This window comes from Nicotiana tabacum, chromosome 6, assembly GCF_000715075.1.
Source record: "Nicotiana tabacum cultivar K326 chromosome 6, ASM71507v2, whole genome shotgun sequence".
Lineage (NCBI taxonomy): Eukaryota > Viridiplantae > Streptophyta > Magnoliopsida > Solanales > Solanaceae > Nicotiana > Nicotiana tabacum.
The window spans coordinates 180,874,555-180,887,839 of record NC_134085.1 but is presented as its reverse complement, the minus strand read 5'-3'; the positions used below and the strand labels follow the sequence as shown (position 1 = coordinate 180,887,839).

Here is a 13,285-nt window from a genome sequence, read left to right as displayed (position 1 = left end):
ATAATGGAGTTCCACCATAAGTATACTGGAACTCCAGCATAATATATTAGAGTTCCAATATAATATACCGGTCCAATATAATACAATGAACGTGAACTAAAGGACAAGTTAAAATACGTGTAATGGATAAGTCTTTGTGGAAATAAGTTGGGCTCGTAACTGAGACTAGGCCTGGACTTTGTCCATCCTATCAAAATCGCGAGAAATGCAAAAATAGTTAAATTTACAAGTAGTCATTCAAAAATAGCCATAATTTTAAAAGTAATTAATTTAGCCACTTTTCATGTAAAGATAAATCTGAACGAAAACACTATTCAAAATCCGAAAAATACTCCAGCATAATATACTGGAGTTCCAGCAAAAGTATACTGGAACTCCAATATATTATAATGGAGTTCCAGCATAAATATATTAGAACTCCAGCATAATATACTGGAGTTCCAGTATAATATGATGCAAGTTCATACACACGTACTCCAATCTCTAGTATCTTATGCTGGAACTTTTCGCGTGTTGGAGTTTCAGCATAATATGCTGGAAGTTCATATACAGATATACCGATTTTCAGTATATTATGCTGGACCGATCCCTGTTGCAGCAAAATAATAATTATTTTTCAATAACTTTGCAAGTACCGACTATTTTTTAATGATCGGTTCAAAAAATGGCTAGCCCCGTGCTATTTCATGTTACCGCTAATGCTAAAACTTGTTGAAATACGACAAATACTGTACTAGTGTAGCTTTTCGGTCAACGTCTTCCCTCCAACTGAGTAGAACAACAGACAAGATGACATCGTCAGTTTCTATCTCTTCATCAATGGATGCTGCCCTATCAAGCTCCCATTCTCTCTCTAGGTTTTCAGAGACTATTCCATCTGCTTTTCAATCCATTCGACCAACTAACGAGCCTGGTTCGGGGTCTCTGCGAACGAGTTACTTCGGCTGCCGCTTCCCCAACCTGACGCTTGCCCGTGCCCAACAAGAGGATGACAATGATAATGGTTTTCTAGTTTCTGAAGGCACTTTTTCTTTGTCACAGGTAACTAAACTCGCCTTGTCGTAGTATAGTGCTAAAAATTCTACCTTTTCCCTTGTACATCATCTAAAATTGTTCCTTTTCTTACTCTTTTTCCTTCTTGTAATGGAGTATTAGATCGGGAAAAAGGATAAAGGTAGATTTTTCAGATTGAGACAGAGGCAGATTTACATTAGGTGATATAGATAGACAATAGACCTTGAACTTTTTGACATCATTCAGTATTATTAATTTAAACACCTTAGATGCACTTCGTCTTTGGCACGATGAATCTTGCTTCTCTTTCCACCATATAGTCCATAACTGGAAATTCGAAATAGCTTCTTCATTTTTGTTGTGAATTGTGATGGCCTCTCTCATATTCTAAAGGATAGTTCAGATCAAAGACAAGGAAATGAGGTTAGTTTGGATCAATCAACAAAGTCCGTTACACCCCCTGATCTCAGCACGACTGGTGGAGGTACAAGGGCTGGGCTTTTCCGAACTCCCATATCTGGAGGTGTACAAAGTGCAACCTCAGCTCATGGCCTACCTAAACCAGCCTTAGCTGTTCGCAACTTAATGGAGCAGGTAACTCCCATGTACCAGATATCTTGTTGTGTTCCTCACAAGTTTGTAAAGCTAAAAGCTTTCTTGAGTTTTTCCTCCACCCTGTATATCCATCATTGTAGGCTAGGTTTGCTCATTTATGCACCGTTATGTCTCGGATGCATCATCGACGAGAAGGTTACCCCTTTGGCTCACTCGTAGATTTTGCACCAGATGCCATGGGACGTAAGTCACTAAACTCTTTGTTTTTTTATAAATAAAAAGACTACACATAAGGAAACTGTGGAGTCACCCATAATTACAAGGTGAAGTGCAGGAGAAACTCTCCTAATCCTTTTTCTTCTCATAAGGATTCTAATCCATCAATAGTAGATTTATGATCTTCTAAGTATTCTTCTTTGCACCAAAAAATAAAAAAAGAACTAAACATTTCATTTTCATCTTCTGGATGTTTCTGGATCTATCTTTAAAGCATCTACGGTTTCTTTCTTTCCAAATTGTCCACCAGATGCAAGTAGGAAGAATCTTCCATATTTCTTTATGACTGGAAGGGTTATCTTCTCTGTTCCAGCATGCTAGAACTTCAAGAATTCTTCTTGGCATAACCCACAATAATCCCCTCAAATTGATGAACATCCTCCATAATTTTGAAGTCACCCTACAATGCGGAAAAAGATGACTGATTGTCTTTGCCTCCTCTCCACATAAGTAACATCTAGAACAAAGCTGGTCTCCTCTCCTTACCGATTTATCCTAGGTTAGGACTGCCTCCTTTGCCAACAGTCATGTAAAGCATACCACTTTATAAGGAATTTTAACCTTCCAAATCAATTTCCATGGCCAGCAACCAACCTAATTATTTGAAATATTGAATTCCTTATATCTAGTTTCTGACCAATAGTCAATAAACTCTAGTTTCTGACGAATAGTGATGGACTGTGAGAAATCCATTGTTCTAGTTTATTACGAATAGGATTATTGTAAAAGCTAAAAAATATTGTCCTGCTGCAAAGGCATCTTTTTAGTTCCTATCTGATAGTGGCAAAGTTCCGTGATTGAGAAAATACGATAAGGATCCAAGAGGAGACCACAAATGATCTGAAATAATTCTTCTTTCATTTTCCCGTACAGAGCATTGGGTTACTTATGGTCCTTGGCAAACAAATTGCACTTTTGGTGGCTAGGAAGGCTTGCTAAACAAGCAGATTGTAATTTAACATCAGGCTTAACTACTAATTGATTGTATAAATTATAAACAGAATGCTAAACAAAAGATATAATGGGAGGTTCCTCTCGTATTTTTTTCTCTTTGACTGCACCGATTACACAATTGAATGTTACAATTGTGACATAGAGGTATTTATCTTGGTGATTTGAGTTTCACTGTAGCATATCAGTACCACTAAACAATTTATCCAAGTGCTTCTACTGTTTGACAAGACTTTGCCTGAAAAAGCACGCCTAATAAAATTCGGGTAAATTTCAAAGTAAATTAAATAATCCAGCTAGTTTAATGTTCCTGACATTGTTTAAAAGCTGAACATGGAATACAAAAAGAATAATAATAAAAAAAGAAAAGCAAAATCTTGGTGTGAAATACTTGTTCAAGGTTATCTCCATCAAATCCATCTTCCAATAATGCTCCAACATGGATCTGTCCTACTTTCAGACCCAATATTTTCATTCTCACCGTTAGCTATACACACAAGGAACCTGCTAGCTGACCCTAGATGCACACTGGTTGTACAGGTTAGTCTTGTATTTCCACAATCATTCTTTATGTTTGACTGAAATCTTCTGCCTTTGAGTTTCTTCAACTTTTGCTTTTTAGATCCCGGGTTGGAGTTGTTTATCTAATGCAAGGGTAACAATATTCGGTGATGTCTATCCTCTCCCAGAAGATCAGCAGGTAGCTGCCTTCTTCAAATTTTAGTGATTTATTCATAAACTATTGTCGAATAAACTGGTTCTTACTGCACCAGGAATTTGTTAGATAAAGGCTTTCTTTTGACGTCCTGAAATTGTTACTGTTGCTTATAGACTCGTGACCCTGGAGGCATTTGGACTTTCTCCTAACTATCTTGTGTATATCTCCTTTACAATCTGTATGATAGTAATAAAATAAGAAGAAAAGCATCGGGTCGAGAGAAAGAGAGAGAGGGAGGGAGGGAGAGGTGCACATCCAGATGAAGCATAAAATTTCTTTCATTATGCCTCAATGTATTTCCGTCAGTTTCCCTTTTGACTAGGGAATAGTTGTTGTCCCTGTTGGTTTATCGTGCTTGACTTGGACTAATTGTGTTCTCTGTTGTTTGATCCTGCATTCAGATTTCAGTGGCATGTTGGTTTCTCTAATTTTAGTGTTTAATATCAGAGGCTCAGAGCTGCACATGCCTTTTTGTATTTTGTTCTTTCTTCTGACTTTCGGTAATAATATCTCCGATTTGTAAATGTTAGAGTGATCTTCGAAAACAATATCGGTTGTTTCCACAGGAATGGGCACATAAGCAGTATATATCAAAACATCAGCAAGGAGCTTCTCAACAATGGGGAAACTTTTATTACTTTCGCATGCAAAATATAAGGTTATCACTTTTTTCCTCTGAGTAGCTTTTTCCTCGTATAGCATCTTTATCTTTTGGTTCTACTGTTGAATGCATTTTCTCCTAGAGAGACTTGAGTTGCCAGTTGCATATTCTGGCAATATGGGGAAATTCTTCATTAGAAAATGGATTGTGTGATATCTTCAGCCCTTCTAATACCTACAAAAAGAAAAGAAAAGAAAAAGGTTTCTGTGAACTCAGAGTTTTCATACTTAGTTGTAACTTGTAAGCCTCCATTCTTATGCAACCTTTTTGGTGTCTCATATAAGTCTTTATTTGTATAGGGGTACTGCTTAATTTGGATGATATCAGCTCTATTACATGAAAATCCTTTACTGTCTGTAACCGCTTATAATGAGTTCTTTTGCTGCCAAATATTTCCTCATTAGCAAACCTAGTTTTGACCCAAGTGGTTTTGAATTATGTTGATGTTGAGAAATAGTACAAGTATAGAGATGTTGCTTATTCTAAAATGCTAGGGAAAAGTAGGAATCTTTCTGTCTGTTGGCATTACCCACTTGCCAACAGTTGAGTCTCTTGCATCTCAAATCAGATAATTATGTGTTGCTACACGTTTAGTGTGTTTTTACTGTTCTTGTATACATAGTCATAATCTGCGTGCCTTAAGCAACTTTACTGGTAACTATTTCCTTTAGAACATCCATGTAAAAGTTACTTTTAGTCGTACCCGTTCTTTTTGCACTCTATATGCCTCAATTTGTATGCATATGCCAAATTTCAATACAATTGATCTCTGAACTATTAACTATTTGGCTGTGTACAAGATCTTCTAAGGGCTTGTCTTATTGATCACGCCCAACTCTAGTCTTAAAAAGGATAAGTGGTCGCTGCAAATATAATCCGGTCTAAGAGTCCGGAGTCGAATCCCACAGAGAACTAAGGTTTTACTGTAACTGTTAAGTATCACTAAGAGTGCAAGCTCGAACAATTCCTAATTTATAAATATTAAGATTCTGTTTTCTTACTAATTAACTAGCAAATTAAAATAGTAAATTAACAACTAAAGATACTAAGGTTTTGGGAACAAGATTAAGGAGACCTAGAGTTATGATTTCTCCAATTGTCGGAATCCTTCCGACTACGTCTTCTATAATATCGCCTAAGTATCCCCCACTAGTCATGAGCTTTTCAGGTATCGTAATTCTCTCTCGAGCAACTACCACAATTTACTAGACATATTCTCTCGAACTACGCTAGCTCGCACTTTTTCACCGCGCACTATGATCACGTCAAAACTTCGTTATCTCTAATTCCACTTTTAAACCCGCCGTATTGATCTCTCATATACCTTGAGAGTGACGTTGTTTGACAAAAACCTAAATATGCATTCTTTCTCAAGCAATACATAATAAATAGGCACAGTTAAATGATAGTCATTCAGTCAACAACAATATACACGTAGTTGAACAAGTAGAGATATTCAAAGGCAAAATTATATTAAAACGTAAGAAGAATTATCGTCCAATAGGTTCCATCAAACCCTAGATAAGAAAGTTTAGCTACTCATAACCATACTAACAATCATGATAATAATTGAAAGCATTAAAATACAGATGAAGGAAGAACGGAAGAGAAAACTCTTGTGGTTTGTTGCTTCCAAGTGTTCCCGTAGCCTTCTTGACTCTCCAATAGTGTCCTCCCCTTCTAAAAAACAACTTTAAGAGGTATTTATAAGTTAGGGTTAACGTGTCCACGTCCAAAACTAAGGAGGAAATAAAATTGGCTCGGAAAGCATCGTCGGCACGAGGCACTGTCTGGGGCACCAATATTTCTGCGCGAGGCAATATCTATGGCGCCAATGTTTCTGCGGGAGGCACTGTTTGGGGTGCCAATGACAGTGCCCTGGACAATGCCTTGCACTGTCTATGGCCATGACTTTTCATTGTCTTGCACGTCTTCTTTTATTGCTCCATTTTGTAGCTCTGAGGTACCATTTCGTGCAACTTTTCTTCAATTCATGTCCAAGCATTCCAACACGTGAAATAAGCTCTATTAAGCACAATTGTCACACAAATTAGCATCGAAAAAACAAGCAAGTAGGGCAAATAACGTCAAAATACATGGAATTATCGCACGACATCACTTATTTTGTTGTGGATGTTGGTTTAGGCTACCCCCTGCGAGCTTCTATATTGGCCCCATCATTTTGTTTTCCTCAGCCAATTATTTTGTTGCAAAGCATAGTACATCAATAGGAAGATTCAATCCACATGTTTCACGTTCCTTTAGTCAATGTATTTTTGAAAATCAAGATTCGTGTTGTTGCTAAGATGATTAGTAATTCTCTAGCTAATACCACTAACCTGCCTTGTCACCTACAACAGTGATATATATTTCATTGGAGGCTTTGGAACAGTTGCTTGGGTGGATGTCAAGGATTATGAAACTTTGCAGCCTGACAAGATTGCTATTGATGGAGGTGAACAAAATCTTAAGGTGTGCTTTTGGCATTTCGAGAAATCGGTGGCATTTAGGCTACTAGATTAATGTTTTTATGCAGCTATATGTATGAAGGTATTTGTGGAAGTAGCAGCTCATAAGTTCCTCTTTCTCCTTCCTTTTTTCGGAGCAAGTCTGAAAACAAGTTGTTTTTTCTTATAGGAGCTAAATGCAATTTTTTCAAAGCCTCTAAAGGATCTTTTGTCACGAGAAGCTGAGGTGGATGATGCTGCCATAATATCAGTAGATAGCAAGGGAACTGATATCCGTGTCCGCCAGGGTGCACAGGTACTTTCTCTGTACTACTTGTTTATGTTATTGGCTTTTGCCTTGCCCTCTACCCTTGTAACCAAGTGTTTTCACTAAAAATTTCCTGCAGTTAAACATTCAGAGAATATCTTTTGAAGGAGGTCAGTCCGTTGAAACACTAGAAGAAGCAAAAGCAGCACTGTGGAAACTGGTAAATGGAGGTCGATTGTACAATATGGAGAAATGAAATTACCATTACGGAATGCGTTTGTAACTCAAGGATGTTAGAAAACTAGGTGAAATGGCCATGTGTGCTAGAATAGTTGTGTTGCAAGACTGTGAGATCATTAAATTTTCCTGGGGAAGCATGAACTTGTAAAACTTACAAAGGTTATGGGTGTTTGCGGGTGAGGTTTTTATTTATTTTATTTATCAGAAAACGTAACCCGTCCACCTAATTCTATGGTTTCATTGCAGATGGAGGTTCCCAAGCATCTGAAATATTTTGGTATAGATTAAGCCAATACACTCTTTTATTTGCAAATTAGGTATCTTCATGATTCATGTACCTGGAACCGTATTGAACTGCCGACTTGGAAACCAGTAAAATGTAAAATTGCGCACTTTAGTTATGAAAGTCATGTCTTGATCTATGCACATAATTGTACTTAGAAGAAAGAATGTATTGCCAATTGGCTAATTTTGAAGTATGGTCTGGCCCCAACATGGCCAATGAATAGTTCTTGCAAAGTGTTGGTCAGAATTACTTGCGGAGAGAGAGAGAGCCCAAAAGGTATGTAGCTTTGGGAAAGAAATTGTTACGCTAGACCAAAGGTTTAAGTTTGGTCAGATTGGCTACTTCATTTCAGATGATGAACATTCTATATAAAGTAAAAAAAATGGCGTCTCCACCTATAGCAAGCACTGGGATTGAGATGATATTTGAAAGGATTTCTCTTCTACAGAAAAGACTGACAAACAACCTTCTTTCTTGTCACTTTCAAGCACCCACCAAAAAAAATGAAACTCAAGGTTATGACGGCGTGTGGTAGAACCACCAGACCAGAGGAGAGGAGATTTTTTTTTTTTAACACGTATCCATTTCCAGAAAGAAAAAAAACAAATTGAAGCTAAAAGAATATAACACTGCCCACTCTCCACTGTGTAATTGGTTTCCACCCATGGCTAAATGAGGTTGGACCAAAATAAATCGCATGGAAACAAATAAAAAAGAGAAAGTAACAAAAGCACTCGCATTAATTTACACTATAACATTTCTCTATGAGGGCAGAAGGTTAGGTAAAAATATGAGCTCATAACAACTTTAATTTAGTTCTCCACATCTCTCCAATGACCTTCCTTGGCGCTGGATCATCCGGTCCTTTGTCTCTTTGTCCTGATGTGAAGTACAACCATCCATTCCAGAAGCCAACAAGAGTTGTCTTTACACGGTAAGGAAGTTTGCCAATAACCTTCCATTTCTGCTTTGGATCAAAACCAGCAGGTAAAAACCAAGAATACAAAAAGCAGCACATAAGAAACAGGTTGTTTTCTAGAATCACATCACGTTAATTCCATTCATCCTAATTTACCTTTTCACTTTTGACTTGACACAATTGTAAAGTGGAGAGTTAAAATATCAATTGTCTAACATCAATCATTGTTGTGAAAAGCATGCATTCTATTGTGGTGATACCTGATTTCTACACGTAGGAGCAAGGCAAGGTAACTGCATGACCAAGGTGACCAAAGAGATTTACTGAGTGTGATGATCATAAGGTAAAGATGTGAAGCTAAGATGCCAGGGCAGAGTATTTGACACATCACCAACACGTAGACAGTTCAAATTATTGATAAAAGGAGAAAGAAGTTCATGTACTTGTAAAAAAACAAATAAGAATCTTCACTTGCATAGCCAATTTTAACCTTGCAATGTCAAATTTGAGGACCAAATTAAAGGAATTGTTGAGATCTAAATTTGCATTGTATTTGTTCTGTCCCCGTGGAATCTATGTGATAGAGAAATGTGGAATTGAAATAGATAATAGCCATATTCAGGCATATCTTTGATGAGTTATGAGTCGGCTAAAGGATAACTTGTAACTGCTACACCATGTTTTTGAACAGTTTCCCTCTAACAGACCTATAGGAGACTGTTGGGCGAGGAAAGAGGGGAGGGTATCAATAAGATCCTAATAAGACACTCTAGATCCTTTGTGTACCTTTTGTGCAGAGTGAACATAAATTGAAATGAATGGATACGTCTAAGTGCATCATGCAGATCGACGTATCTGCTAAGCTAAATGAAGCTGATTAAAGTGACAGGTTATAAGGAATCATTAAATTCTAAGATAAACCAAATACACCTTTTTTGCAATTTGTCGAAGACAAGAAACAATACCTGTGTATCAAACTGAAACTGGAATATTTCTCCAACAAGGGTCATCTTTTTGGTATTTGGGTGCTTCTCAGTAGTTCCTCCAACAATTACAAGAGATCTGTTGACAATAGCCCAAGCAAACTCTATATGGGAATCTGGCTTTGGCATGGGAGGCAACACTTTCCATTTCATGTCATCATCTAACATGTAAACATCATCATATACAACCTGTAAAAGCCAAGCTCCGTTGTTAGATTTAGCCAAAACGACATTAGAGTAAACACACTCTCAACCCCTACATCAGCTCCAATTCTCAGTATTTTTGGGAGTGTGAGACTTGATCTGCTTTTATCAACCCCCCACCCTTCTTCCAGTTTTCATCTTTTAGCTATATTGTTATTCAATTTGCAAAGGATCTGGATAGTAGAGAACAAAGATGAGAATGATCATATAAACTTGATGTCACTAATATCCTTCAATTGTTGCTGGTTTAGCCAAAGAATCAACTAGTCAAGAACCTCTTCTTTCTTTAAATAATAATATGCCACAAAGGGAAATATGACCTTCCATTTGGCAAATTTCAGCTAACAGGAAGATCCTTTGGGACAATGACTAGCTGTCTACACCCAAAGTGAGAAAAAAACATGTCTTAATCTGGCCAAATTTTTTCATGCAAAGCAAAATAAAATCCCATAAAAAGTCATTAATGCCCAAAGCTTAACTGGAACATAACTTTTAAAATTTTTTAAACCAATAGACGACTTACACATTGGTTGGAGAGGAACAAGAGATGCTTTGAAGGGCAATAAAAACCATATTTCCCTTTTAAAAAAAAGAGACGCCAACAGAATTTATACTTTTGTTTTAGGAGTAACATGATAGAAAACTGGTCTCAATATTTTAATTTTCAGGAACTTCTGGGAATGTAACTGGAACAGCAATGCTGTAATCCCCTGTTCGTATTTTTGTATTACCTCACTGGTACTTTATTAATGAAATTTCCTTATCTTATCAAAAAAATATACGACTTACAGAAGCCAAGTCACAGTCCGATTACCTCGTTTCTACGCGAGCATTTGAAAATAGGTGATCCAGGTTTAGCCATAAAATCACCCTCTTGACCACCAAAGACATAAAGTCGATCATCAAATACAACACACGCCCTGCATGAAAGGTCAAGCAAGAAGCAGAAAATTTATTCAATTATGCACTCCTAAAAACTTATCGGGTTAACATACAACATACATGTCTGGCTAACTTCTGAATACATCACACAAAGCAAATTTGGATATACATTCCACATATGTCACTTGCATTTGATTATTCTCTTGCTAATTGAAACCTAAAGCTTTAGAAATACCAACTGTTTAGTTGAAAAAGGTTTGAGTCCAGCAACCAAGACTTGGGGCATAGTGATTTATCAAATTTGTTAATCAGTTCACTCATCCACAAGAGTATATTCTAGGAAAAAAATACTAATTGAATCACCAGCACAGATATTCTCCTCCTCTTTTTCTCTCTTCCCATCCTCTGCCTTAACGATATGCAGACATCTATTCCTGTTCAAAGCACACCAAAAGGGGTATCTCGCAAGCACCAAAAAACCAGGCTAGAATACACGAAAGAGTTCTCCACAGTACCACAATCGCTTTATACAAATTCAAACCCAAAAGAACAATGAAAGCATCATGCAGTTGAAACTGAAAGGACAAGCTTGAGAACAAAAACAACACCACAAACTATAACATCAAAATGGACATAACATCTCCCTGAATAGAAAAGAAAACGGGGCATGCAACTTCCCTCCTTATCCCATGTTATCCCCAAATAACTGTGCACTCTTGTGAATTTCAAATCACTAAACTGCCAAAGTTCTCATCACCTTAGAAAGATTAGTAGGAAAAACTCATTTCTCATCTTTGTTATTTTGAATTTAAAGCTCCTAGACCCTAGTTACTATTCACTAACAGCTCTATACTGAACTTAAATTAGATTGTGCAAAGTATTATTGCTGCTATCAGGTGTTCATTCATTCCTTCTAAGATGAACCCTTCACACTGCCCATCAAGATTTCCCTTTCCGGACTTTTCCTTCTGAGAGTGCCTTATGCAATCTGCCACATATATTATATTATGCTTATAATAATATCTGCATGAAATCAGTCGAAAACCTGTGAGGTCCACCACGAGGAATGGGTATCTCAGTCCGCCACTCTGTTTCTAAAGCTTTTCCATTCTTAACAGCAATACTCCAATGCTCTAATCCTGGGGTATGTCTGTTCTCTTTGCTCCCACCCATTACATGAAGCCTGCCTCTCCAAAGCTGTGTTGCAGGCGCATACCTGAGAATCAGACTCATTAATAAGCTTATATGGTTTTACATAAAACTCAAACACAGTACAGTAACCTAATTAATAAGCTTATAGAATTTTACATCAAACTCAAATTCAGAAAGCAAAGAGAAAGCATAAGTGTGAAAGAGCCATTTCTGCAAGCCTGGCGATAAATTCAGTACCTTGGGACTGGCAAAGGAGGCAAGTCCTGCCATTGCTTCGTCTCAGTGTCGAGAACAAAATTGCGAGCAGTAGGACCCCTGCACTGGGGACCGTATTGCCCAGTAACAACGTAAATGTATCTGCCATCAGTTACCATACCCAAGTGTGAATGAGCCATTTCTTTGGGCATATCGAATGTCCCTCCCCATGAATTGGCCGTGAAATTGTAAATATCCACATGCGAATGAACCTAATTTTAAAAAAAAAAAAAATTTAATGTCATTACAGGCAGAAGGTGAGAAAATCTGGCAGTTCGCTTAATAAAAAAGAAAACGACGGACAAAGGAAAATTATTAGGGTGATGTGCGGACATGATCAATGGTGCCATAACCAGCAAAGACGTAAAGAAGGTCGTTGATCTGGAGAGCAGCACCATCAAGGCGAGGCACAGGGGATGTGGCCATCTTCTCCCACTTCAATTGCGGGGCTGGCAAATCCGCAAAAGTAGCTGATAATATCCTCTGGGGACCGGCATCTCCGTCTTTCTTCGCCTAATAATAATTAAAATTGAGAGGATAGTTGAAGGGAAAACGAAACTGTGAAGAATGCGCAGTTGATTTACCTTGGGGAGAGTCTGATTAGGAAAGACAAGGACATTGGATGTTGGGAGAGGCCAGTTGAAGGAGGAAGAGGAAGAAGAAGAGGAAGCCCAGAGCAGATCTACAAGAAGAAATCCCCCCAACAGCGCCACGCAAATAAAGACCAATTTGGTGGTGGTGCTACTCTTAGAACCAGCTGCTGCTTTCCCTATTCTCATTTCATTGCCCAATCCCCAGATCTTGTCCTCTCGGTACGACACTACTGACCACACCCAATTTTTTGATCCCCAATCCCAACTTTACTTCCAGACACACTCTGCCACTCCCCTTTTTTTTAAGTAAAATGTTTACGAGCTCTGTTTGGCTTCAGTACCGCTGCCATCTCCTCTTTAACTCTTTTTTTCTTACTGTATTTACTCTCTCTAGATATGTATCTTTATAATTACGGAAAAGGGTCACGTAAGTGATGCAAATTAGGACAAATATCAACGTCCTTAATAGTTTGGTACAAATATACCCAATCCATCCAATGCTTGCTCATTCATACCCATAGTTTAACGGAACCACTATTTTGTCTTTCTTATATAATTAATAATCGGAACCAACCAAAATCTGCTGACCCGATCCGTTAGGATCCGACCTATCCTCATTTCAAAGATATTATTTTTGATTGATTGAGAAATTGTGTGATAATCATATTTTTTTATTTGAGCAAGTACATCATTTCAGAAAGTAATCCTAGTAAAAGTAGTAATCGATATTTATTTATTATTTTAATAATATAATATTCGAATTAGTTTGTGCTTTCTTCAATCATATTACTACTTTTAGTACGATTACTTCCCGAAATAATGTATAACAAAAAAAATCGATTATCAAATACTCAAATAAATAAATATGATTATCATACAAT

The 13,285-nt window shown here is 37.4% G+C and overlaps 2 protein-coding genes across 5 annotated transcripts; one reads left to right on the top strand and one right to left on the bottom strand.

Moving 5' to 3' along the window:
• Window positions 1–728: 728 nt before the first annotated feature.
• LOC107783008 (non-canonical heme oxygenase HOZ, chloroplastic) lies at window positions 729–7,535 on the top strand. 4 transcript variants are annotated; one of them, XR_012711010.1, is made up of 9 exons: window positions 729–1,041; window positions 1,408–1,608; window positions 1,710–1,812; window positions 3,257–3,336; window positions 3,419–3,496; window positions 4,081–4,172; window positions 6,536–6,725; window positions 6,813–6,938; window positions 7,030–7,535. XR_012711010.1 is itself a non-coding variant. In XM_016603963.2 (9 exons), the coding sequence occupies exons 1-9, from the start codon at window positions 790–792 to the stop codon at window positions 7,144–7,146; spliced, it is 1,161 nt and encodes a 386-aa protein (XP_016459449.1). In that variant the 5' UTR covers window positions 731–789; the 3' UTR covers window positions 7,147–7,535. The 4 variants fall into 4 exon arrangements, 3 of the variants coding, with proteins under 3 accessions (XP_016459449.1, XP_075112169.1, XP_075112167.1); XM_016603963.2 differs by having other exon boundaries at window positions 731–1,041; window positions 6,536–6,647; XM_075256068.1 differs by having other exon boundaries at window positions 742–1,041; window positions 1,418–1,608; window positions 6,536–6,647.
• A 596-nt stretch (window positions 7,536–8,131) lies between these two features.
• On the bottom strand, window positions 8,132–12,792 carry LOC107783007 (kelch repeat-containing protein At3g27220-like). Its single transcript, XM_075256065.1, has 7 exons — window positions 12,396–12,792; window positions 12,145–12,324; window positions 11,794–12,023; window positions 11,450–11,620; window positions 10,337–10,442; window positions 9,301–9,507; window positions 8,132–8,380 (listed from the first exon to the last, which is right to left on the bottom strand). Exons 1-7 carry the CDS (start codon window positions 12,588–12,590, stop codon window positions 8,213–8,215), a joined length of 1,257 nt encoding a protein of 418 aa, XP_075112166.1. The 5' UTR covers window positions 12,591–12,792; the 3' UTR covers window positions 8,132–8,212.
• Between the last annotated feature and the right edge of the window lie 493 nt (window positions 12,793–13,285).

What these genes read in the sequence shown, in the direction of transcription:
- LOC107783008 (XM_016603963.2), top strand. Translation starts at nt 790, where the DNA reads ATGACATCGTCAGTTTCTATCTCTTCATCAATGGATGCTGCCCTATCA. An exon ending in TGCACCAGATGCCATGGGAC is followed by an intron (nt 1,813 to 3,256) that starts GTAAGTCACTAA and finishes TCCTACTTTCAG; the next exon opens with ACCCAATATTTTCATTCTCA. An exon ending in GTGTCCGCCAGGGTGCACAG is followed by an intron (nt 6,939 to 7,029) that starts GTACTTTCTCTG and finishes AATTTCCTGCAG; the next exon opens with TTAAACATTCAGAGAATATC.
- LOC107783007 (XM_075256065.1), bottom strand. Translation starts at nt 12,590, where the DNA reads ATGAGAATAGGGAAAGCAGCAGCTGGTTCTAAGAGTAGCACCACCACC. An exon ending in CCTCCTTTGCCAGTCCCAAG is followed by an intron (nt 11,621 to 11,793) that starts GTACTGAATTTA and finishes TCTGATTCTCAG; the next exon opens with GTATGCGCCTGCAACACAGC. An exon ending in CCTCGTGGTGGACCTCACAG is followed by an intron (nt 10,443 to 11,449) that starts GTTTTCGACTGA and finishes CCTTTCATGCAG; the next exon opens with GGCGTGTGTTGTATTTGATG.